The following is a 26,155-nucleotide window of genomic DNA, read 5'->3' as shown; positions in this document are numbered from 1 at the left end:
GCGGGAATGCTGGAGCCTATTCCAGCTGTCAACGGGCAGGAGGCACGGTACACCCTGAACTGGTCGCCGACCAATCGCGGGGCACACGGAGACAGATAACAGCCGCACTCACAATCACACCTTAGGGCAATTTAGAGTGTCCGATTAATGTTGCCCGTTTTTGGGATGTGGGAGGAAACCGGAGTAAGTAAGTAAGTTTCTTTCGGCTTGTCCCTTTCGGGGTCGCCACAGCGTGTCATCTCAGATGAACGCACATATATGTTTGGCACAATTTTTACGCCGGATGCCCTTCCTGACGCAACCCTTCTCAGGGAGTGGAGGCCCCAGTGGGATACGAACCCACAACCCCTGGTTTATCAAACCAGTGCTCTAACCACTGAGCTACAGGAAACCGGAGTACAACATGCAAATTCCACACAGGCGGGTCCGGGATTGAACCGGGACCTCAGAAATTGTGAGGCCGACGCTTTCCAGCTGAGCTACCGTGCCGCCTCCCCGTTGCTATAAGATTAGAAAATAATGCCGTTTCAAAAGTGTCACGCTACAAAATTCGAGTGCCTTGTTGTCGCCCACGAGTACACGCATGCTATGCAGAGAAAGTCGGAATGAAAAGGAAGGAGGAATTTTTGACGTCTGAATTGTCAGCAAGTCGTTGGGAATCTGGTAAAAGCCTGGACGCGTAGTTTGTGCTCCTGTTGGCGTGTGTCCAGCGTGTAAGGTGAACGTCCACCGGCGCTGCGAGAGCAACGTGGCGCCCAACTGCGGCGTGGACGCGCGCGGGATCGCCAAAGTCCTGTCCGACCTCGGAGTCACGCCGGACAAGATCTCCAACAGCACGCAGAGGCGCCAAAAGTCAGCGCACCCGCAGGTGGGCGGCGACTTCCTCCGTCTGGCATTAGAAACGGGCGACGCCTGTGGCGGGGGGGGGGTCGATACGGCAATTCAACCGGGACAAACTACTACATCGAGCCACGCCCACATTTCTTTTTTTCCTCCGTTTCACAAATTTCAAAAGGTGAAAGTTTTCTCATTTAATAGAAAAAAAAGGGACATTTTTAAGTTAATTTGATGGAAAAAAAAACATTTCAGCAAATAAATCACCCAAATGCAACATTTGTCGTGAATTTCATTTAATATGAGTCAGTAAAAAAAAGTGATTTTTAGTTTTTGCAAAAAGATTTCAATAAAAGAAATTCATATTTGTAAAGGTAAAACATGATTAATTTGGTCTTAGAAGAAAATGTAATAATTGATACAGAGAAAAGTGAACATTCTAAAAAGTGAAACGTATAGTTGAGTTAAGCAAAAACAAATTCTTATCTTATTTAAAGTTGAAATATTAAAATTAATTTTCAAATTATTATTTCTGAAAATAAGTTGGAGCTTTTATTTTTGAGAAAATTCCCATTAAATTTTCCAAAACATCTGAGCTGAAATCTTATCATCTATAATTTAATTTCAGAAATCGTTTAAGGTTGCCTAGTAAATCTGTGACAAAAAGGGAAACATGAAAAAAGCTAAATATTTTATTTTCACAGGTGATGTATTACTTTTAGCAGAAAGTAAAAAAAATCAGCCGTAAAAAAAATGAAAATAATCTGAATATTTTTTTGAAAATATCATTTAATTTCAGAAAAAAATAGTCCATATAAATCCAAAACAAAAACATCTCCAACTGCCTCATCTTCGTTATGTCATTTAAAAAATATTAAAGAAGTGAAATCTTGTCAAAGTGTTGCGGAGGCGCCGTGTGCCACGTGATTGCCGATCGTGTCCCGACAGCTCCCTCAGGTTCACGACCCGGAGCGGCTTCCCGGCTTGCCTCGGACGGGAGAGGACCGGTCCAGGTCGGCCCCGACGTCTCCGTCCGACCCGGGTACCGAGCGTCCCCGCCGCCGCCGCCGCCGCCGACCTCCGAGAAAACCCCCACCGCACCCTCATTTCTCCTTTTCATCTTTTCACGCGTGGGCAGACGCCAAAGAGCTGGACAACATCCGCAAAGCGCTGTCCTTCGACCACCGCGGCCGCGAGTTGTCGGCCGTCGCCGCGGCGACGGAAGGCCGTCGGGAAAACGGCGAGGTCGAGGGTCACGGCGCCGCTCAGCCCAAGAGGATCGACCTGAGTGACTTCGTGTTTATCAAAGTGCTGGGAAAAGGAAGTTTTGGAAAGGTGAGACGTTACGGGGTTGGGGTCAGAGGTCAAGGGTTAAACGTCCGTACAGTGTTGCCTTGACTTACAGATACATTTGTTCCGTGACTGTCCTCGTCACTAAAGAGATTTGGATCTCAAATCGTCTTTCCCTGCTGAAATGAATGGAAATGCCCTTAATCGGTTCCGGGACACCAAAAAAACACCAATTGAAAATTTTTTCACGGCAAAAATCTACATCTTAAAAACATACAGTAATAAGATCATTACAGTATATTGAAGATAAAGAATTCTGTGGGTTTTTTTTTTTTTTTTTTTGCATGAGGATTCCAAACTTTAACTTGATCTGCCCGTTGTTATGCACACCCCAGCCACCGGGGGGCAGCGCAATACATGCATACCTGTACATACACGAAGAAGATGGCATAATTGCTCAGTAAGATGCCGCCGTGTTCATCTTTTTTCACAGAAAAATAAAGAATATTTCCCCGTGAGTACTTCCAAATTGTCAGTCTGCATATTTTGCTCCTATTTGTGCGTTCAAATCCCTCGCTGAAAGATTTATGACTACTCATTGTTATCAGCGGTGCTAGCTATGTTGAACATAGCTAACTACTGCGATCGTGATGCTAGTTTCACTAGCCTTAGCTCGCTGACTTTGAGGGATGTAGTTCGATAAACAGTCTCATGTTCTTTGTGTAGTTTCACAGTAAATAAAATAAATAAAACAAAAACCAAGCATAAATTTTGAAGTTAAAATTAAAGTTTGCCGGCCTTGGTCGTAACTCAAATGCTCGTTTGCGTGGGTTTTTTTTTTGGCGTTCAGGTGATGCTGGCCGAGCTGAGGGGCGGCGACGAGGTCTACGCCGTCAAGGTGCTGAAGAAGGACGTCATCCTGCAGGACGACGACGTGGACTGCACGCTGACCGAGAAGCGCATCCTGGCGCTGGCCCGCAAGCATCCCTACCTGACGCAGCTGCACTGCTGCTTCCAGACCAAAGTAAGAACACGCGCATGCGCCCTGTCACCGCCGTCAAGTTAAATAACAAGAACGTCGTAGCGAACCTTCACGTGAGCAAAGCGGAATTATTAGTGAATTAAAATTCTGTTGTTTTTTTTTCCTGGGGGGGGGTGGCCTGAATTAAACAAGCTATCAAGCAGTTTAAGAAATGAAATAAGCATTATGTAGCAACTCTAAATGATTAATAAATACCCTACAGCGCAGGTGTCAAACTTAAGGCCCGGGGGCCGGATCCGGCCCAACGCGTGATTTTTATCTGGCCCGCAAAGGCAAATCCTATGTGTCAACTTTCATGATTTTTGTTCAAATCTGTACTAAAATTTCAAATTGTTATATCATAAATGGTAGCATTGCAATATTACAAGCATTTTTTTTGTGTTACCAAACAATAGTTGAAAAACCCATTACTCTCAATTTCTGATTCCCAAACGAATTCACAAATTTCCCATGTAAATTTGATGAGGCGGTTAAAAGATGTTTAATAGTTTCACAGTCATAACGGCCCTCCAAGAAGAACCGTAAGTAAAATGAATTTGACATCCCTGCCCGACACTGAGCCACTGCCACAAATAATAGTTGACCTCCAAGAAATGTATCGATTACTAGATTAAAGCCTAAATGTGCTCTAACCAGTTTAACGTCATTTTCAACTCATTTTACAGAGTTACCCTTCAAAATTAATAACTTGAACATTTGATTTAGGAAAGAATATAGCGAATGTGGGCGCACGGAAAAGACTCTTTGCAACAACCCAGGCTAAACCATTCCGCCTCCGAATGTACAAAGCTTGTCTTTATGTTCCTTTGAATTAAGCATAGAGTGGTACCCTGACTCATGAGTGGCCAAAATATTTCCATTTTCTAAATTACAAGCCGTTGAGTGGATGGTTAATTTACTTTTGTTTATTATTTATTTATTTTTATTTATTTATTTATTTTTTGCTTTTGTGTTTCCACCCGAAATTTTAGCTATAAGCAAACTTCGGAGCCGCTGATCCACACGAGTGATGTGAAAAGTCGGAATGACAGTCAAATACAAAAGGAGAACACTTGCAAGGAGCTGCTGTGGGCCACCGCTCACGCCCAGACACTCACACGCCATCTAATCCCCTCCTGTTGCTGCGCACTAGGCCACGCCCCTTAAAGGCTCACGTCCCAGACCACCCCGTGCACAGTAATTACACTTTAAGAAACACAATAATAATTTAATTTAAAAAAATATAAATAAATTAAACCAAATATATATAATAAAATACGCTTGTTTTTCACGCAGCAAAAAAAAAAATAATAATATTAATAATAATTTGCTGTGAATTTGCGAGCTAGAAAGATTTCCTTTGAATTCATTTCAGCAGGGAAAATGGAGTCAAGGTTAATGGCGCTCATGCTGCTGAGCCAAAGCCCAGCTTAGACCTTTTTAATGTTGGCGTGCGCCTTTACATTGAGGCGTACTCTGGGGGGCACTTAAAGGGCGCCGCGCCGCCACGGGCAACGACTTCCTGCGTCCGCTCCGTGTTTTGTCTAGCACGCGTTGCATAAGTGTTCCCGCCGCGGAATGTGTACATGCGCTACGTATGCGTGCGTGCGCGGCGGAGACGAGGTTGACATCTTTTCATTTCCATCGGAGCCTGACGGCGCTGAGCCGCCGCCGGCGCAGGTGCGGCCGCTCGTCCGTCGGCAGCCGGCCAGTACGAGCGAGCGCGACAAACGCTGCGTCGCCGTCAACCCCTGAAGTAGCGCGTGGCAAACAAAAAAAAAAAAAAAAACCAACTAAATGCGAGTTGCAGGTGTGATTTTTGTGGGTCCAGATCCACTTGGATCATGATTAATCCTCAGAGCAAAAACGCAACATTCAGATTTTAAAAATGCCGAAGGCTGCTGTCACGGATCATCGTGATGATTGCGGTCGGAGTTCTTCGTGCCGGGCGGCGTTCCCGAATTCCCGACGTCGAGGCATGCGTGGCTTTGTTTTCTGAAGAAGACCAAATTGCCTGAGACGTGGACGAAAATGTGGATGATTGATCCCTAACCCTACACGTTGAGCCCGATACGCCATCGGGCTGTTTTTGTTTTGTTTTTACACTTTCCCGAGCAAACCTCAGTTTTTCAAACGTGCAAATCGCTTTTCGAAGAAAAATTTTGAGATTTTTTTTTTTTTTCTGCTTTGATTTTCGAACGAAAATCGGTATTCGAACGCCCCGACCAGCTGACCCACGACGATTTGTTGTTGCGCTTTCGAACGCACCCCAAAAAAATCGGAAATCAGTTGACCCACACACTCCTCTGCAAGCCAACGTGTGGCGGTAGCGACTGTTTTTTTTCTTCCGATTGAGCAACGTTTACCCCCGATCGTGGCTCCAAAGAAGGCAAGTGGAACTGCTGGTGCTGAAAAAAGGAAAGCGGTGCGTAAAACTGTCGACTCCAAGAAGGATTTCATAGCCAAGCACGAATCTGGTGTGCGTGTTTCTGAGCTACGGAAGAAGTACGGCATGGCGAAATCGATGATCGGCGCCATTTTGAAACACGAGGATGCCCTCAAAGAAAGTGGTGTTGCTAAAGGAGCAGAGGCCACGGAACTCGGAGGAAGTCAAAAAGTTGCTTCTTATTTTTGTCTGATGAGGCTGAAGGCAGGGCGGGACGTCTCGAGTGCCGATATGAAAGCTTTCTGCGCCAAATGGGACGACATCCGTAATTTTGTCGAACTCCATCACCATGTTTTCAATGAGCCACTTCAGGAAGGTGCTCGAAAGACGGCAGAAACGGTCCACGTTAGATTCTTTCTTTGTCAGAAAGGGGCGAGTCACCCCCACCAAAGACATTTGAAACACTTGTTTTGCATTGCTTTTTTCTTTTGTTCCATTAACCCTACTTCTAGTTGCAAGTTAAATTTTTTGTACGTTACGTACTTTCTGTGCAAATAGAAAGCAATTTGTCTGTTCCCCCCTCTCATTATTGCCCGTTTAAAGTTATTCTGCACTTTTGTTAATAAAAACAGTTTTTGGGGACGTTCTCCATTCATTCTTCAGCCTCTTTATTCTTCTTAAATCCAGTTTTGTTTCTGTATGTGTTCTCGATTCCGTTTTTTTTTTTCTTTTCCATCAATGTTCGTCATTGAGTAAACATCCTCACGCACTTTATCGGTAAAAATATTTTCACATAATCACAGCAATTGCTTTTCTAATATTAAATCTCGATGGGGAAAAACAATTCAGATTCGGTAATAATAATAATAATAATAATTTAAAAAAAAACGAGGACAATGGTTGTTTAATTAAAGTCCTTTACAAAGGTTTGGCCGAGGTCAAAAATTTCGATGGGTGCATTGTTTATTTTCTCAGAAGGTTCTGGAACACTGCGCAATGGCGTCTCCTCTACGAATGATGAATTCCTGTTATGTCGCTCACACGACAAACGCGTGCACGCACACACACACACGCTCTCTGGGTGGGCGACCGGGAGGTCACATGACATGTTTGTTTACATGTTTGCTTATGCCCGGCGAGTTGCCATTACACGACACACACACACGCGTACACACGGACAGATACGGATACAAGCGCACACGCACACGCACACGCTGGATCCAGACAAAGGGATTTTGGCTGCTTATGTAACATTTTTGATGCTTATCACGCATAAAACATGGACCCACCTAGTCACCACTTCACCATACAAACGCACACACACACACACACACACATTATGTGATCACAATAAACTCTACGCTATACATTCACACACACACACTTCCTGGTTTTGTTGCGTAATGTGTGCTCAGCCCACCTACGAGGAGCTAAACTCACAATTTGTTATTGTTTCAGAATCCATTGGCAACGCAATCACAACTCATTCCTTTTTCTTGGGAATCGAACCCTCGGCCTCCCCCAGACAGGTCAAGTGCGCCCGTTAATTTAAGGTTTTAAGGACATTTACGGATATTTTGCTGTATATGTCATATCAACGCGCGTGTTTAACGGGGTCATCAAACTCATTTTTTTTACATTCACCCGAATTGGATCTCCAGTGGGTCGGCCCGGTAGGTCCGTGGCGTCGTAAACTCAAAAATAACGACGATTCCAAAATAGTTAGAATTACATTTGGAAAATATTCACATTTCTGGATTATTGTCCTTCTGAAAATGTCGTTGCAAATCATATGAGCAGCCTTTAATTTCGTCACACAATTGAGTACAATTTCAACAACCTTATGAATCTTTTTTAAATTTTTCTTTTTTTTATTTTCATTGACACACAAGAAATTTACAGATTTCAGTCGGTCGGTACATGTCTAGTCATTTAATTATATATCATCAAAGTCATGAAAAAGTTGACGTGACGTCACGTGACTAAGAAAACGCAACCGGATTGGCTGGCTGTTCGGTTCTGACCTGAAGTAACCCTGCCTGGTGGCACAGACGGTGAATTTCAGACAGCGAATTGTAGCAACTATTGAAAATGTGATCATTTTGCATTTCAAATTCAAATCCTGGTGGCACATATTTACTTCCATAATAAAATACATAAGTACATAATACATATATACATAGTATAAATGTATATGTTTATATATATATATAAAAATACATAATAAGCAATGCATCTCGATCACCTCAGTTAACTATGTTTTGTTCTTGAGATACATTTTATAGCTTTTTGCGAGTCAGTCGCTGATATGATGTTGGAACGTATGTAATAATAATCTGGAAGGTTTCACCTTTTGCGGGACGCGACGTCCAAGCTCTCGAGTAGAAAGCGGAAAAGTGGTTCAACTCGGCGGAGAATGTGAGCAAGGCCGGTGTGACGGTCTGAGCTGAAAAATGCGCAGATATTTTGTAAACGTCCGGCCAGTCTGAAACATCCCCAGCCGTGCTTCAACATGTGCCGTTCGGCAACTTGTCGCCGAGCGTTCATATTCGTTACGGACGTCTCAGAAAGATGAACACAGCGAAGGTACATATATGTGTATATCTTTTTATCAACTTTTGTTTTAAGGTTTAGGTTGGGATATAACGTATGTTAGCTCGCTCTAAGTAGAAGAAGGGGAACTCTGAGACCGGGGGAATTTCCCAGCAAGCGTCTGCTTCGTACCCAGAGTTCCCCTGTTAGCAACGCATGCGCATTCATCACTAGGAGACTTTTCAGCACGGGGGGAGCGCTCAGACCGCCACACCGGCCGCGTTTGACAGGGAAGGTCTACGTTTTAGGGTTTGCACCATCCCATAATGCGTATCTGGCGCGAGGGTGCATAATTTCTAGATTTAAGCGGACGGGAGAAGACGTGAAGATGCAAAAGCGCTCAGCCGTGCACATTTTCATTTTTTTTTTTACTTTAGCACTCGGGAATATGCAACCCTACTTAAAAAAGGAAAATTGATTGCAATTTGAAATGTATTTCGACTGATGGGAAAAATGTTTTCCAGTGGCCCAGGTAAAAAAAAAAAAAAAAAAAGGTTTTTTTTCTTACACTATTATCAATTCATCCATCCATTTTCTTAGCCGCTTATCCTCACAAGGGAACTGCTGGAACCTATCTCAGCTGTCAACGGGCAGGAGGCGGGTGGGGTACACCCTGAACTGGTCGCCAGCCAATCGTAGGGCACAATCACACCTAGGGGCAATTTAGAATGTCCAATGAATGTTGCATGTTTTTTGGGACGTGGGAGGCAAGCAGAGTACCGGGATAAAACCCACGCAGGCACGGGGAGAACTCCACACGGGGATTGAACCCGGGACCTCAGAACTGTGAGGCCAACGCGTTACCAGCTGATCTACCGCGCCGCCTCTTACACTGTCGATAGACTCTATTATTGCCCCTTTCATATGTTTATCAGTCGCAGCTGCCATTTTGTGACATCACTCTCCTCAGTATTGGGCGTCCCAGGACTTCCCGTCGAGTTTGTCTTTAACAACAACCCCCTACCACCCCCCCACCCCCCGCCGGCCTCCCTCCTTCGCAATCAACTGTGGCATCGCGCTAGTTCTCCTTATCGGCCTAATTACGGCGCAGAAATGTAAATACGGTTACACAACAGTAGCGGCGGCCGCATTCCGCCGGCTGCCCAGAAAACCGCCAGGAGGAATTGGAGACAAGATGCCACACTTGGAGAAAGAGCAACTGTGTGGTCTCGGGAAAATTCAATCGCGCTAGCTGGCTGTAATAAATAAATGAATAAATAAATAAATAAAAGCCTCGTCGAACCCCATCTCCCCCCCGTCAATCAAAATTTGAAATGGACTATTTAAAGGGTTCAAATTCCTGAAATTGGTTTTGGTAGCATATCTGATCATTTTTTCATCAGGGCTGAGGTTGATTCGAGGGAAATAAATACATTTGAAAAGAGGATTTCATCACAGATTTTGTGAGGATAAGCGGCTTGGAAACTGGAAATTTGATGCGTGTACATTTTATGATGTCCAGAGAGAATATTTGTAACTGATCCAGTCAAATTCTAAGATTGTAATCACCATGATCGTCCTGTTATTTATTATCTTGAAAAGAAATCATAATAACCACTTCATCATTCAGCAAATTAAACTAAAATGAAATATTTTTAATCTGCACCCCCTCAATTGTTTTTTTTCCACAGACACGCACACACAGCACACAGTAATTACACTTTATAAAAATCCATTTTTTTTTTTACATCTTTTATGTTGTACGTTTTATGTTTTGATACAGTGCACGACGTCCAATTAACTCTATTAAAACTGTAACATGACAAAAGTAATTGTGGTGGTTTATTGGAAGGCCTGGAATGGATTCCTAGCATTCAGTGGCAGAAATGGGATTCGACCACATTGTCTTTCATGCCGTCGACGATCACTTGAAATGTCTTTTTAAGCTCTTGGGATCCAAGTAGCGCTGTGCGTCGTCTTCCTGGTTTCGATTCGCGTCTCCGCTTATGGTTGCGGTTCATGCTAATGGGGCGCGTAACACAATCCAGTTGACATTTGGGCGCAGCCGCTCTGTGGTTGTTGTGCAGGGTGGGCTACAAAGTGAGTGAACAAAAAGGAATACAAAGACCGCTTTTTGAAAATCGGACAAATTACAAAGATTATCGCATCATATAAACCTCTTGGCTTGGCTAGCATGCCTCCTACGTGGCGCCTTTAGAAAATAGATTTGGAACAATATGGAGGGCGCTGATTGCCTAGATGGAGTTTTTTATTATTATTTTTTTTTTAATTCTTGATAAGCTCCCAAGCCCACCCATACACACACACACACCAAAGTTGAGGTTAAAGCGGCCACTTGAACGCGCGGAAGCTAGCGAGGTCGTCGTTGGCGGGATGAGGCCGAGCGCTAATAGCGCGCGACGTTCCCACGAAAATCGGACAGCAATTCCGTGTTGGTGTTTTTTGTTCCGCGGCGAGTTCGCGTCACACTTTTGGGGTTTGTGCGGATGCCAAGTGAACTTGATGACCTTTTGGATTTCTTCATTTTTATCTGCTTGCTTGTTTTCTCCTCTCTTTATTTTGACAGCATTTCGCTGCTTTCAAGCCTTCATCACACTGATTTGGCTTTATTATTACTATAAAACAATATTCTCAGACAACAATTAGATGTAGATGAGAACAAAAAACATTTTTTCTGTGAATGAAGCAATATTTCTGGCTCCAGTTTTTACACTTCAGTTTATTTTTTGTCTGTATGTTGCTTGTCGGCTTTTGCTTTTGAAGTCTTCAGGAGAATTTTAAAGGCCGTGATAAATGAATATCCGCAATGTAGAAAAAAAATTGAAATTTGAAAAAAATAAACAATTTTTAACATCCTTTTATGTTCTCCAAACACTTAAAACAATACGCTCACACTGAAGCAGGATATATTACGTGAAAGAGAAATGGATATATAAAATGATAAAAATATCAAAATTAACATATCCGTATAATACAAAAAATAATATATTTGCATTCCCGAGAGTCTCCCTGTACCATCAATTGCCTAACCTGATTTAAAAAAATACATTTTGCAACAATAACATGTAAAAATAAATATAATAAATGAAAATAATCGTGAAATATGATTTGCGGGGGTTTTCGTGTATAGTGTCATGAGCATTTTAACTGATTTTTAGCTGTATAACATTGACAATTCAGGCAGGTTGCAAACGGATACGTTTTTGAATATATAACTACAAAATGTAATAACAATGTGTGTTTATGACCTTTGAAAATGCATTTTTTACATGACCCTCAATGACGCATATCTTTTTTATTGTTGTTTTATTTCTTCCACTCTAGACACAATATATATATTTTTAAATGTGTTATATTGGTATGCTCAAGACATTTTTTTTAATCTGACAATGGAGAGTTTTTAAAAAAATAAACAGTTTGCTGGCACCTGTTTCCCCAACACGTTTAAAACAAATCCTATAACGACTCGCGACAAATAAAACTTTGCATGCTTGCGTTCCAAATGACACTTTGGAAATGTTGCGGGGCAGAGAGCGCGATCGCTCCGACAGATGCGCGACTCTTACGCAATGAGCAGCGTCACCGCGGCAACCAACAGGACAATTGACCCCTCCGTACAGGGCACTTAACCACGCCCCCCACACACTTAGCAATGTTATGCTAGCGGAGAACGTCTCAATCGTTTATACGAGACGTGTATTAAAAATCAAATTTCGGGCATATCTTCGTGCAAACACCGTCTGGTTAAGCTTCGGTCGCGAGCCAGCAAGAAATCGATACGTTTTTGCAGTCCGATCTTCGCTAAATATCGCTCAACAAAGAATAAGTGTGTCAATCGTTCACACGTAGCCGTGTTATGCTAGCGGAGAACGTCTCATTCATTTATACGAGGCGTGTATTAAAAATCAAATTTAGGGCATATCTTCGTGCAAACACCGTCTGGTTAAGCTTCGGTCGCGAGCCAGCAAGAAATCGATACGTTTGTGCAGTCCGATCTTCGCTAAATATCGCTCAACAAAGAATAAGTGTGTCAATCGTTCACACGCAGCGGTGTTATGCTAGCGGAGAACGTCTCATTCATTTATACGAGGCGTGTATTAAAAATCAAATTTAGGGCATATCTTCATGCAAACACAGTCTGGTTAAGCTTCGGTCGCGAGCCAGCAAGAAATCGATACGTTTTTGCAGCCCGATCTTCGCTAAATATCGCTCAACAAAGAATAAGTGTGTCAATCGTTCACACGTAGCCGTGTTATGCTAGCGGAGAACGTCTCATTCATTTATACGAGACGTGTATTAAAAATCAAATTTCGGGCATATCTTCGTGCAAACACCGTCTGGTTAAGCTTCGGTCGCGAGCCAGCACGAAATCCATACGTTTGTGCAGTCCGATCTTCGCTAAATATCGCTCAACAAAGAATAAGTGTGTCAATCGTTCACACGTAGCGGTGTTATGCTAGCGGAGAACGTCTCATTCATTTATACGAGACGTGTATTAAAAATCAAATTTCGGGCATATCTTCGTGCAAACACCGTCTGGTTAAGCTTCGGTCGCGAGCCACCACGAAATCCATACGTTTGTGCAGTCCGATCTTCGCTAAATATCGCTCAACAAAGAATAAGTGTGTCAATCGTTCACACGTAGCGGTGTTATGCTAGCGAAGAACTTGGAATTCATTTATACGAGACATGTATTGAAAATCTAATATAGGGCATACCTTGGTGCAAACATGTGCGTTCCGGTTGATATAAGATGGATTTAGTTGATGATGCGGTCTTCCACAAAGTTTGATCCATCGAAGGCGTTTTTCGTACCGGGTCTTCGGTTTTGGAAAGGGTACGAATGGAACTCCACCAACTAGCCTTTCAGGATACCTGTCGTCACTATTACAAAGTCCGTGACGACACTTCTTAACCATATTTTTTGTTAAATAACACCAAATACGCGATAAAACGCTAACTAAACCTATACTGGACCATGCAATGTTGTCTGAGAAAATGGCGGGAGCAAAAAACGGGCTTTGGTCTATGCGGATCTCTGGCCTCTGATTGGTCAGTGACGCGGATTGCGCAATATCCACGGAGGGGTCAATTGGACTCATTCTCAGAGGAAATAACTCGGGTGGAACAAAAGTCTTGCAAAATCCGAGAATCCTTCGACTGAGCCAACAGATTGATGCCATTCGCTCAAAATCGCTTTTGTCGGAATAATAAATGAAACATTGAAACATGAACACTATCATTTCCCTTTTATATTTAATTTTTGTTATTAATTACATTTTTTGTGGGGGGACTGATATTTGGTTCATTAAGATTTCTGTATTTTTGACACGTTCAATTTATTATAAATGATATACAATAGGCGGCACGGTGGATCACCTGGAAAACGTTGGCCTCACAGTTCTGAGGTCCCGGGTTCGATCCCGGCCCCGCCTGTGCGGAGTTTGCGCGTTCTCCCCGTGCCTGCGTGGGTTTTCTCCGGGTGGGCGCTCCGGTTTTCTCCCACATCCCAAAAACACCCAACATGAATCGGACACTCTGAAATTGCCCATAGGTGTGATTGTGAGTGCGGCCGTTTGTCTCTACGTGCCCTGCGATTGGCTTGCGACCAGTTCAGGGCGTACCCCGCCTCCTGCCCGTTGACAACCGGGGCAGGCATTCTCTGCGACCCTCGTGAGGATAAGCGGCTAAGAAAATGGACGGATGGATGATATACAATATATAATGATGTACAATAAAAAAATACACATTTGTTTGGTACATTTAACCATTTTTATGTCACCAAAAATGTGATTAAATAACTAATTCAACATATATCTAACAAAATTGCTTTATACATTTTGATTTGACAAAAATGGAAGAAAAAAGTGATCTGAATCAACAAGCTCGTCGCTCCGTTTTAAAGCAATTCAATGTTGCCCTTCAGCACAAATGTGACACAAAAGGGTAAGAAAATCATAAATAAACGTCTTTATTAATGAGCTGGCGCGCTCACGAGACAAACGGTCGGACAAAAGCGCTCCGACTTCCTGCTGGGCTCGCACAATGGCCCGCGGGTTCTTCTTCAAGCTCTTTATATAGAGCGCCGTTTATATCCCGAAACTCGCACGGACTTCCTCCGTGAAGGAAGAAAGCTGGAATTCAGGAAGGTCCGTTTGGAGCGGCGAGAAAACAGACCGAGGTGGCGAGCGGGCAGGCGTGCCCGCCGCGGGAAGTGCGCCGCACGGCTCTGGAGCGACCCGGTCCTTGTCGCCTCCTGTCGCTCAAAGTCCGACCCGTTTGTGGGACTTTGATGCAGATCCCGGATTCTAAGTGCGTTTTTTTTTTTTTTTTTTTTTCCATAATTTGGGGATGTGAGCGGCACGGTAGGACAAGTGGGAAGCACGTCCGCAACACGTTCCATAAGTTCTTGGTCTGATTCCTTCGCTTGTTCGCTTCACGTTAGAAAACCGGTTTAGAACGTGGCCGCATGGAAGGTAGCTGACCTCGCCGACTTGCTCTCTCCCAGGACCGCCTCTTCTTCGTGATGGAGTACGTGAACGGCGGCGACCTGATGTTCCAGATCCAGCGCTCCAGGAAGTTCGACGAGGCCCGCTCGCGATTCTACGCCGCCGAAGTCACGTCGGCGCTGATGTTCCTGCACCGGCACGGCGTCATTTACAGGTAAAAACCCTGCCGAGGCGTCGTCGCCTTTTGGCAGATTTTTGCAAAGACGAGTGCGGCTCACGACATTGGAACAACTTTTCTTGGTTTCAGGACTTTGGTCCAAAACATGAAAGATCAAAGACGGATATAAGTTTACTACACACAGAATGACGTATTTTATGGTTTTGTTATTTATAATTTGAACAGAAAAAAAACTGCATGTACAGTCAAGAAATTTCAATCTTAGAAACAGTTGAAATGATTTGCCATCACAGGTGAGAATTTGGCTTTCCTCTGGATCTGTAAAACTACTCAAGTCAGTGGCGAAAAACTCTTCAACGATATTCAAATTTGTGAGATGCGCCTATTGCGGCAAAAAATGTCAGCATTTGTAAAAAACGTGCTGAAACGGGACACGAAAGTCCTTCGTGAACGATTCTCCCCACTCTTACAATTTGAACCTTTCTAAAGCTTGATTCCGAATCGCCCAAAGCGTTTTTGCATCGGGTCACGTCAAGTCCGGTCGGCGCTGGATTATTTCGGGGGACGGTTACACTGATCCGTCTGCCGGTCTCATCATCTGTCGTTCCCTCACTTGTAAACGAGATCCTGAGATACTTCAAATCCTCCACCTGAAGAAGATTTTTTGCTTCTAAAACGGAGGCCACAATCCGCACCTTCCCAACTAAAGACCGTGGACTTTGATTTCGAGGCGCTTGTTCTCCTCCCAGGAAGTCTTGTTGAAGGTGAGCCATCAGGACTGCATCATCTGGAAATGACAAAGATCCAGACTCATGGCTTTCACAAGAAAACTAGTTCAACATCCACAAGCAAAACTTTAGACCGACACGTGGAGGTTTTCGCAGATGTCATTTAAAAGTTTGAATCAAAGTCAACAGCTGGAGTGACTGAACAGGTTCAGACCAGTTTTTGCGCATGGATAAACATCCACGTGAACTGGTACCAACCCCCAGCAGGTTCTGTCCTCCGTGCAGGGGAACTTCCAAAATCTACTGCACCGAAAGTTGTCCAGCCAAGATTTTTGAGGACCGAACAGTACCCTGGAATCCATCCTCCTGGAGTACTGCCCACAGAGCCCCGCAAGTATCACGGTTCCCGTTGCTGGACCAGAAAAAAAAACTACATTGGATCTCTTGAATATGAAGTTCGACCGACAGCTGCACTAAGGAGTGTGATCCCGGTCTAGCTAGAACCGGTGTGTCAGTTAGGTAGGACATGAAGCGTACTTGAGACCGACAAGCAGAGTCAAGTTCCTACCAAAGAATCCATCTTCGCCCTTCAACCAACCGCAGCCTGCGTCGACAATTTCCGACACCCGAGCTCCCGAGAAGCTCAAGTGGCTACACGCCCCAAAGGGGGCACCGGGAAACCACATCCGACGCCCCGACCTCGGCGCAACCTTGAAGCTCAACGGCGACAGTGGCAACCGCACGGCAACTGTCGTAATGTTTTTCACCTGCTGAAAAACACGACGACGGCAGCCTGTTAAGCCCCAATTAGGATCAGCAAATACGCACTTGACATCAGCACGGCGTCTAACTGCCAACTCTTTTGGAATCACTCCCGACATTGATGAAGTGGCACGTTCGGTCTTGCTCCTTCCGCAAAGACGCGAGTTTCCATCTCGGCTTGGGCGCTGTTGTTTGTTTTCACACGCGCACGTCGTGGCGCGTTAATTCACCGCCACCGGATTGGACGGAAACCAGCTCCTCCGTTCCTCCCTCGTTGGCCTCCGCCGATTTTGTAGCATTGAAGAGAAACTCCAAAGTTTTTTTTTTGTTTTTCAAAATGTGACGTCCTCTCTTTCCCGCTCGGCTTTTTCCACCGACCTTTTCGACCAGGTCGCCTCGAATTTTCGCAGCGAGGAAAATGTTCCAAAACAAAGCCGATGTCACGTGAGCGGCCCCAATGAAAGTTGAGAGCGAGCAGGTTGGGACCGGTTGGGCGGGTTGATAAAGCGTCGGCGTGAACTTGAACGAACCGGGGGGGGGATTCTGGCCCCCGGCGCGAGGAGGACCTCGAAAATCAGTAGAACTGGAAAAATATGCCTCCCAAAATCAAACGTGGACGCCAAATCACGTGACTTTTCTTATTCCGATTTACGGATTTCATCTTTTTTCTCTTCGTTGCTAATAGAAGAAGGGCAAGGACATTATTCAAAATAAATTTTGATCTTTCCTTTTTATATATATATTGTGCATCTGTTTCTCCAAGCCATCTTTGAAACATTTCATTTTCCTGCATGTATTTTTATTGTTTTTTTTCACCCGGCAGTCCTACTTGTAGCAAAGGATTTCCTCGATTTCCGATTAGGAAAAACGCTTTGAAAAAAGGGCTGAATCAAAATCCAGATTGCGTCCACAATGAACCTCAGCAACCTTTTGAGTCGAGTCTTTCACACACTCAAACACAAGCAGGCCAAATAGGCCGAGAGGACCCCTGCGACGTCGAGGAGGCGGATGTTCTGGTTTGTTCCCAAGTTGTATAGATGTACGCTGTGGGTGTGTACTTTTATTGGTGCGCAGCTGAGACGGGTTCGCTGTCAAAGTGTCATCGGAATGTCATGGAAAAATCAACAGCAAACAGGAAATGTCCTCAACTAAACCTGATTGCTGTGTGTGTGTGTGTGTGTGTGTGTGTGTGTGCGCGTGTGTTCCTAAACAACGCGTTGTATACTTAGAAGGTGATTCTTGATGCGCACCCCTGAAAGAGACTCAAGTCACAAATGAGCGCTGGAAGGCTGCTCATGAAGCAAACGTTATCTAGCGGCTCCCGTCTTTCATTTGTCGCCCAAAATAAAACTCGGTGTGCACCTCTCTCGGGTTAGGTAATACGAAAAAATTACTCGCCAGATAACAAAAGAAGGCGGCACGGTGGATCAGCTGGAGAGCAGTTCCGAGGTCCCGGGTTCAATCCCGGATCCTTCCCAAAACTCCGCACGGGGATACTTTTGGAAAGACTAACCTCATTTTCTTTCAAAAACCATCTTTCCCGTTTCCAAATCAGAAGGCACCTGTACAGTACGACCTCAGTTCTCCACCGCAATCCGTTCCAAAAGGCAGTTCGAGAAGTGATTTGTTCGAAAACCAAATCCGTATTTTCCATTGCAATCAATGGAAAAATAAATAATGGGTTCCAAGCCTAAAACATTTTGCTTAGCTTTTCCTGATAATACACTGCATAGTAGGAATACATGTATAGTTTAAGTAGTTTGTATAATAAAATATATTTATTTTTTTGCTTAAAATGTATACTTTATTAGTAGAGTAGCCTAGGCCAAGAGCGCATTGCCGTATCTGTAGCGACTCGGCCCCGAGCTTTATAAACTTATTTTTATTAACAAAAGTGAAGAATAACATTAAACAAGCAATAATCGGGGGGGGGGGGCAAAAAATATATATATTTTTGATTTTTTACAAAAAGTAACATGTAAAAACATTAACTCGTAACTCGAGTTAATGAAACAAAACAAAAATGCAGAAATGCTAATGGAACAGAGTATTACTTAAGTTCACAAGATTACCAATTTTCGTTCGAAAACAGAAGCAAAAAAAAAATAAAATAAAATAAAAACACACTTTTCCACTCGAGAGTGTCAAATGAGTTTATGTAATAGTGCGCAACCAATCGCCTCCTAATCGGTTTGACCGGCTCCGTGGGAATGCTGGCGTGAGTTACAAAAAAATGAAGATAAAACAATTTTCCAACGAGCAGCGTGTGAAAAATGAATTCTTTGCCGCGGAGCGGGCGCCCGAAGCTCCTGGCCGAGCGCCGGTAGCGCCGTCGCTATGGCGATGGGCACTCTTTCAGCCGGCAAAGTGTTTGAGCTTTTTGATGAATCGACTTTTTATTCGCTGGCTTTCTGAAAGGAAAAACAAAAAACAGCTGCACAGTTGCATAAGCAGATCTGCGGTCCATGCCGGCCCCGCCTGGGGCTTGTCTGGGCGTCTGCACGTTGGAAAAGAACGTCGCTTAAGGGCGGCAGTCGCCGTGTTGACATTTTTCTTGCAATCAACCATCAAGCGGCGAGCGGCCGCATTCAGCGTTGACTCTGCCGTCTCTCAACGCGTTGGACTCTTATCTGCTGGCGCTCGGCTGCCCTCCTCCTCCCTCCGCCGCCGTCGCCTGGTAAGCTGGCGGGGGCCGGTGGTGGGGGCACATTACGTTCCCAAACCGGACCCCGCCTAACGGCTTTGCGCCAGGCTTGAAATTCCCCCGTTGTGTCGCATGGCGTATTTCAAAGATGCAGCGATGTTTTAGGGCAGGGGTGCCCGGACTTTGTTACCCCAAGATCTACTTTTCAAACAGCCGGGGGAGATGATGATGACGATGATCCTCCCAAACTGTTTTAAGGTTGTTATGTTGCCTCCTGTGTTTAAAATACAGAATTAGCGTTTTTGTGCACTGTATTTTCTGTGCTTTCATCCTGGATCAGGCTGTGCCAAGGTGGAATTTTGACTTTATTCACCATCTCATCCTGCACTTTCTACTTTGGCTTCGGACCAGACCTTTCCCACTTGGAAAAGAGAAAATCTGGTCCAGTTTAACCACTTTTTGTCTTTGATTATTCACATACTCCCACACTCATTGCATCTTAAAACAACAGCATTTATTTTTTTAACTTTCTCGAAAGTAAACATGAGCAGCACGTCTAGCTCGTCTTTGCTCTACGTTGCCTAGACTGTGTTGCTAACTAAAGCAGCGCAGGTGGACGAGTCGCGATGGCGAATTGAGCAGATTGTTTTGGAGTATTTTGGCTTGTCTTTCACGACACAAAGAATAATTTGTCGTGTGACCCAAATAAGCCCCAAAGCTCCTTTGTCGCTTTTTCCGTTCTTTATCGCTCCGCCGTTAGACGACGGGTCGTGTCACTCGAAAGGGAGAACATGAGCGTTTTGTGAAAAGATATTTTGAAATTCGCTTCTGATGACCGTTTTTGTCCTCCAGGGACTTGAAGCTGGACAACATCCTGCTGGACGCGGACGGACACTGCAAGCTGGCAGATTTCGGCATGTGCAAGGAGGGCATCCTCGACGGGGTCAGCACCAACACCTTCTGCGGGACGCCAGACTACATCGCGCCCGAGGTCACTTCCAGCCCGAGTCCACACACACACGCTTCCCGCCACCGCGCCCGCTCAACCTTTGTCCGAGACATTCACGATCGGTTGTGTGTTTTCACACAGATCCTCCAGGAGCTGGATTACGGCCCTTCGGTGGACTGGTGGGCCCTGGGGGTCCTGATGTACGAGATGATGGCGGGGCAGCCTCCGTTCGAGGCCGACAACGAGGACGACCTGTTCGAGTCCATCCTGCACGACGACGTCCTCTACCCGGTCTGGCTGAGCAAGGAGGCCGTCGGCGTCCTCAAAGAGGTCAGCGGGCGGCTTCGGCGACCCGTCCGTTCGTCTGCATGTAGCGCTCCGTGTAGCAATTTATCCATTCGTACAGCATCCGTCCGTCCACGACACGTCTGTCATTGATCAATCCATCCATTCATACGACTTTCATCCATCATCTCACATCCATCATTATCTGGCCGTCATTTATCTTCGTTGTCAGGTGGCTAGCCGTTATCCATCCGTCTTCCATCCATCCATCCGTCGTTCAACCGTCCATCCATCCACTTGTCTAATCAACATGCTGTCGTCGCACAACAAAATATTTTAATCACGATTCGATTCGTTAACTTGCCCGTTACATCATCGAGCCCCAGAGGATATTTTTGGAAGCGCGTCAAAACGCGCGTGTCATTTCTTTTGATCCGGATTCCGGACGAGCATTGAGATGGCGAGACCCGATTCCCGCGCACGCTAACGCGTGGCCCTCCCTCTCTCCAGTTCATGATCAAAAATCCCAACAAGCGTCTGGGCTGCGTGGCGGCCCACGGCCTGGAGGACGCCATCAAGCTCCACCCCTTCTTCAGGGAGATCGACTGGACGCTGCTGGAGGCCCGCAAGATGCAACCGCCGTTCAAGCCTCGCATCGTCAGTACACGCACGTGCACACGCAAATTATTGATCGATCGGCTTTGTATTGTCTCACATCCAACATCCTTATAAGTCATATTTCATATTGTTTGCTAATGTAGCACATTTACGTCATCATTAGCAGGTCAGCTCGGTCACCGTATTCACATCCTGTTCGATGTCACGTTGGTAGAAAACCAAACGGGACGTGAACAACTTCGACCAGGACTTCACACGAGAGGAACCCGTCCTGACGCCGGTGGACGACAGCGTGGTCAAGCAGATCAACCAGGACGAGTTCAAAGGTTTCTCCTACTTTGCGGAGGACATTGCGGCGTAGACGCGACCGCGTAGCAACCCGATCGCGGAGCTCTCGCGACCCGTACGGCGGCGTCTCGGCGGAAACAAAAGTCAACCTCGGCTGATTCTTCGCCGGGAATTAGACCAGGCCGCCCGTGATCCGATGTGTGATTTCTAGCATTTTGTAGCGCTGAGGAACCCAAGTCACCGTTCATTTTTGTGCGTGTGCGTACCCTCTCACACACGTGAGCTTCATGGTGTCGTTTCCTACGTCCGTCGCTTTTCTCGTGCTTATACTTCCTTTTTTGCTTTCGATGTCATCGATACATTGAAAGTTCACAAAGTGCATTGGTGTCATTCAACGCAGAGTTGTCAAAACTGTTGGACATCCTTCTGACATTTTCAACATTTTTCTATTTTTAGTTAGTTTAGTGACTTTGGGTCAGAACCTGTGGGTCAAAGTTCATCTCGTGTGCACAAGCGACATTCTTACACCTCGAAGCTGAGTACCAGAAGAATCCTGTTTTTTGGGCTATTTTTTTCTTTTTTTCTGGGGTTTTTTTTGGGACTAATAATTTTTCCCACTATTTTTTTCTGTTTTTCTGAGTAATTTTTTTCTCCATGTTTTTCAGACTGATTTTTTTTCCCCTCATTTTTTTGTGCTATTTTTTTTTCCTGAGTTATCGAACTCACACGAGAAACCGTGAACAACAAGTGACTCTTGGAGGACTGCGTAATAAGGAAAATGACCATCTTATTTACTTTGATCAAATTTTATTTATTATTCTATCTGTCCCAACAACTCTGAAAAAATAGCCCGAAAAACAGAGGGGAAAAATTAGTCCAAAAAACTGAAAAAAGTAGTCTAAAAAAACGGGAAAAAATATTAGTCCAAAAAACAGGAAAACATAGCCCGAAAAACGGGGGAAAAATATTAGTCCAAAAAACAGAAAATAAATAGCCCGAAAAACAGAAAAAAAAAAACAAGTGACATTCTTTCAACTTGAAGCTGAGTACCAGAAGAATTTTTGTGTTTTGAGCTATTTTTTTCTGTTGTTTTTTTTTCACTAATATTTTTACCCCCATTTGTTTCTTTTTTCCGGATTAATTTTTTCTCCAAGTTTATCGGACTGATTTTTTTCCCCCTCTTTTTATCAGGCTATTTTTTTTCTGAATTATCGGGACAGATCGAACTCACGGGAGAACCCGTGAACAAGTGACTCTTGGCGGACTCTGTAATAAGGAAAATGACCATCTTATTTACTTTGATCAAATTTTATTTATTATTCTATCTGTCCCAATAATTCGGAAAAAAATAGCCCGAAAAACAGAGGGGAAAAATTAGTCCAAAAAACTGAAAAAAGTAGTCTAAAAAAACAGGAAAAAATATTAGTCCAAAAAACAGGAAAACATAGCCCGAAAAACGGGGGAAAAATATTAGTCCAAAAAACAGAAAATAAATAGCCCGAAAAACAGAAAAAGAAAACAAGTGACATTCTTTCAACTTGAGGCTGAGTACCAGAAGAATTTTTGTGTTTTGAGCTATTTTTTTTCTGTTGTTTTTTTTTCACTAATATTTTTACCCCCATTTGTTTCTTTTTTCCGGACTAATTTTTTTCTCCAAGTTTATCGGACTGATTTTTTCCCCCCTTTTTATCAGGCTATTTTTTTCTGGATTATCGGGACAGATCGAACTCACGCGAGAACCCGTGAACAACAAGTGACTCTTGGCGGACTCCGTAATAAGGAAAATTACCATGTTATTTACTTTGATCAACTTTTATTTATTATTTTATCTGTGCCAATAACTCAGGAAAAAAAATTGCCTGAAAAACATTAAAAATAAAAAAATTTGTCCAAAAAAACTGAAAAAAGTAGTCTGAAAACCGGGGGAAGAAATAGCCCGAAAAAACAGAAAAGAATAAGACGGAAAAACAGAAAAAAAAATTGCCAGTAAAACAGGTAGAAAAAATTAGTCCAAAAAATGGGGAAAAAATATTAGTCCAAAAAACAGAAAAAATAAGGTGGAAAAAAAGAAAAAGAAAACAGCGACATTCTTTCACCTCGAAGCTGAGCACCAGAAGAATTTTTTTGGAGCTCTTGAGTCACAGGCAAAAAATGATAACACACCGTCGTACCTTGACTTACAAGCGCCCCAACTTGCTAGTTTTTACCACCACAAGGCAAAATTGTCGACTGCGGGAGGCCTTCATATTTGTCGTCGCTCCAATGAAGTGGATATTAATGGAGCTATTAAGGTACAGTAGACCTCCGCATACTTTTTTTTTTCTTTTCACCCAATATATTTTCCCTTTTTTAATTTTTTTTTTGTTCTAGTTGTTTCGGATCAACCAGCCCTAAAAGCACCAATCCGCGGTTTAGCGGCGCCTATTGTTTTATTTTGTTTTTTTTGTGGGGGGGTGGGCTGGGGCTAAATACAGTTATAATGGCTGTCAATTATCCACAGTTCTCCATTTATCGCAGTCCAGCTTGGCCCTGCGGGGGTCTTCGGTACGGACTGTAAGGCCTTTGCATGTGGGCAAGGCGAGCCACAGTCGGAGCCTCAGTTTTTGATTAATCAATTCCAAAAAGTCTGATCAAAAACCAAAACAATATTTCCCATAGGAAAGAATGTAAATAATGTAGGTTCTACGCTAGAGAATCGAGGCGTCCAAAAATATTGACAAAACTTACATAGTGTCGAGAATAAATATAATTTCACTGACAGAAATAGCGAGAAAACATCCGTATTGCACTCTTTCAAAATAAAAACATGGTAGTATAGTAACACAAATTTGTGCTTGCTTGTATGCTAAATTAGCCACCAAGATGTCAAAGAGAGGCAAAGGTGTTATTTTACTGCTTTTATCTTGAAGGTGTGACTTTTAGGTGAAAGTGTGACGCTGATGTTGCCGAGCAGACCGGGAGGGTTGTTATTGCCGTGAGTTGGTAATAAACACTTGCATGGTGGAATTCGCCTCCCATTCTCTGTTGGAACCTTTTTACACAACTTGCAAAATGCTTGGGAAAAATTTCTACCAATTCCAGGAAATGAACACCATGTTGTCGGTTTTTTTTTTTTTTTTTTTGTACAAAAATTGGGACAAAATTTGGAAGGAACTAAATTGAAAAAAAGACAAATCGTATGAAAACCATTTATCCACTTACTGAACGCCAAACGTCCACTAATGGCATCTCGTCCAATCCATTAGGAGAATTTCATTTACAGGGAATTTGAGTTTGTCCAGGCACAACTGTACTAATATTTAGAATAAACTTCGTTGTGCTACTGTATGTATTTCAGTTCCTGTTATGTGTATTTAAGCACCAGTAAGTACTGAATAGTTGTTCTGTTGGGTTTCAACTAAATATTTCACGCTTTAAATCAGCGTGACTGAAACATGAAGCATGACAACACTCCCAAAAAAAAAAAAAGTTTCATAAGCAACATCACAATTGACTCGTTTTACAACCTGGAAAAAAGTGGCTGAACTTGTGATTTTCTTTCCCACCAGAAATCCGAGAGGAGAAATGCAGATATGTCATTTATAAAAACAATTTTACTCATGAATATTGTGGATGGGCTTTTTTTCCCCCTGCAGCGTTACTGCAAGAAAATTCATATTTTTCGACTTGTCGGTTATTTGCAGAGAGAGAAGAAAAAACAAAAGAAGACAATAAGATGATGAACTTTAAACAGGGTGGATGACTTTTTTTTTATTTTTATTTTTTTTTTACAACTTGCTTGAAAGGGTTTGTTGTGCGTTTCCTCGATAGCAAGATTGTCGACCTGCACGGGCTCGTTTTTCCCGTCCTCGAACTCGCCTCCCCCCGTTGAACGTTTCGAGTATTTATACGCTGCGATTCTCACCGCGTTACTGTCAGTATTTAGTTACTCGAAGGGCACATAAAGAAGCACCTTGACGGCTTTTCACACCCAAGAACTCTCAAAACTAAAAAAAAAAAACAAATTGTAAGCATTTTTTTGGGATCCGTGTTAATCCTGAGGAAAATCGATCATTTTGCTGACTTGCCTTGGAAAAAATCAAACTCGTGGAAGTTTTGAAAATTATGCCCGAGGCTAGTTTAACTTGGCAACGTGTCATTGGGTAGACATGTCAATCTTGAGTAGAAAAAAAAAAAACTGCAATTCTGCCATTTTAGTTTGAAGCTGACTTTTTTTTTTTTTTTTTTTTAGTTTTTGGGTGATTTATAGAGATTCTTCAGATGAAAAACTAGCACAGTAACACCCAACTGCAACTTTTTGAAAATTCAGCCGTTTGAGCCGGTTTGACAAAGCAACATGAAATTTGGTGGTCATTTTATTGTTTATTGAAAAAAAGAAATATATATATATATATTCCTGATAAGACAGAATGGTGTTGGGCTTTTGGTTAAAAGCGGTCATTTTAGCAAACAGCTCAGCGAAAGAATGGTTCTAAAAGTCCGTGGACGTCGACGCTAAGGCGTGACGAATTCGAATTTCGGCATTGTCTGGCCATAAATCGCAAAAGTAGCAAGTCGGCTGTCAGAATGTACGGATGCAATAACAGCTCCTGACTCCACGCTTTCTTCCAAACTTGGTTTATCAGCCTCCTTGCACTCGTCAACTGTTCTGTGTACATGAAATGTTTTTGTTATTTTGTCGGTTTCCCTTGTGTCCAAGTGTACTGTATTTTCAAAAGATGTGAAATGTGTTAAATTAAAGTCATGATGTCTCGTGTTTCTGCATCTTTATTGATTGCCAACATTATGTGATGAACACAGTTTAGTTTTCTTGTAGAACCGTTTCAGTAGTTATAATCTCACATGCACACAAAAATAGGTGGTTGAGTCAAAACTTTTTGCTACCCGCCACATGGAAAACTACGGAAGTGTATCGTTGTCACACACAAAAAGGGAAAAAAACTCCCGTTTTTTGGGCAATTTTTTTTTCATTTTTTCAGACTAATTTAGCTCAGAAAAAAAATAGGATGATTTTTTTAAGGGGGGGCTGTTGCTGTCACACAAAAAAATTCAGTTTTTTGGGAATTTGTTTTCTTTTTCAGGCTATGTTTTCAGTGGGGTTTTTTTTTTAGACATATTTTTCCCCGTTTTTCTGACTTTTTTTTTGGACTAATTTAACTCAGAGGAAAAA

At 43.3% G+C, this 26,155-nt stretch overlaps 1 protein-coding gene across 1 annotated transcript in view; it reads left to right on the top strand.

Moving 5' to 3' along the window:
- LOC133509501 (protein kinase C epsilon type-like) overlaps positions 1–23,778 on the top strand; it is a 42,521-nt gene extending 18,743 nt beyond the window's left edge. The window contains exons 7-15 of the mRNA XM_061836567.1: positions 711–868; positions 1,783–1,876; positions 1,973–2,169; positions 2,975–3,148; positions 14,593–14,747; positions 19,698–19,836; positions 19,936–20,124; positions 20,590–20,736; positions 20,912–23,778. Coding sequence (XP_061692551.1) covers positions 711–868; positions 1,783–1,876; positions 1,973–2,169; positions 2,975–3,148; positions 14,593–14,747; positions 19,698–19,836; positions 19,936–20,124; positions 20,590–20,736; positions 20,912–21,058 — 1,400 coding nt within the window. The 3' untranslated portion in view covers positions 21,059–23,778. The remainder of the gene's footprint in view (positions 1–710; positions 869–1,782; positions 1,877–1,972; positions 2,170–2,974; positions 3,149–14,592; positions 14,748–19,697; positions 19,837–19,935; positions 20,125–20,589; positions 20,737–20,911) is intronic.
- The last annotated feature ends 2,377 nt before the right edge of the window (positions 23,779–26,155 follow it).

This window comes from Syngnathoides biaculeatus, chromosome 12 (genome assembly GCF_019802595.1).
Source record: "Syngnathoides biaculeatus isolate LvHL_M chromosome 12, ASM1980259v1, whole genome shotgun sequence".
Lineage (NCBI taxonomy): Eukaryota > Metazoa > Chordata > Actinopteri > Syngnathiformes > Syngnathidae > Syngnathoides > Syngnathoides biaculeatus.
Note: the sequence above shows the minus strand (reverse complement) of the source record. Positions and strands in the feature narration are given on the sequence as shown.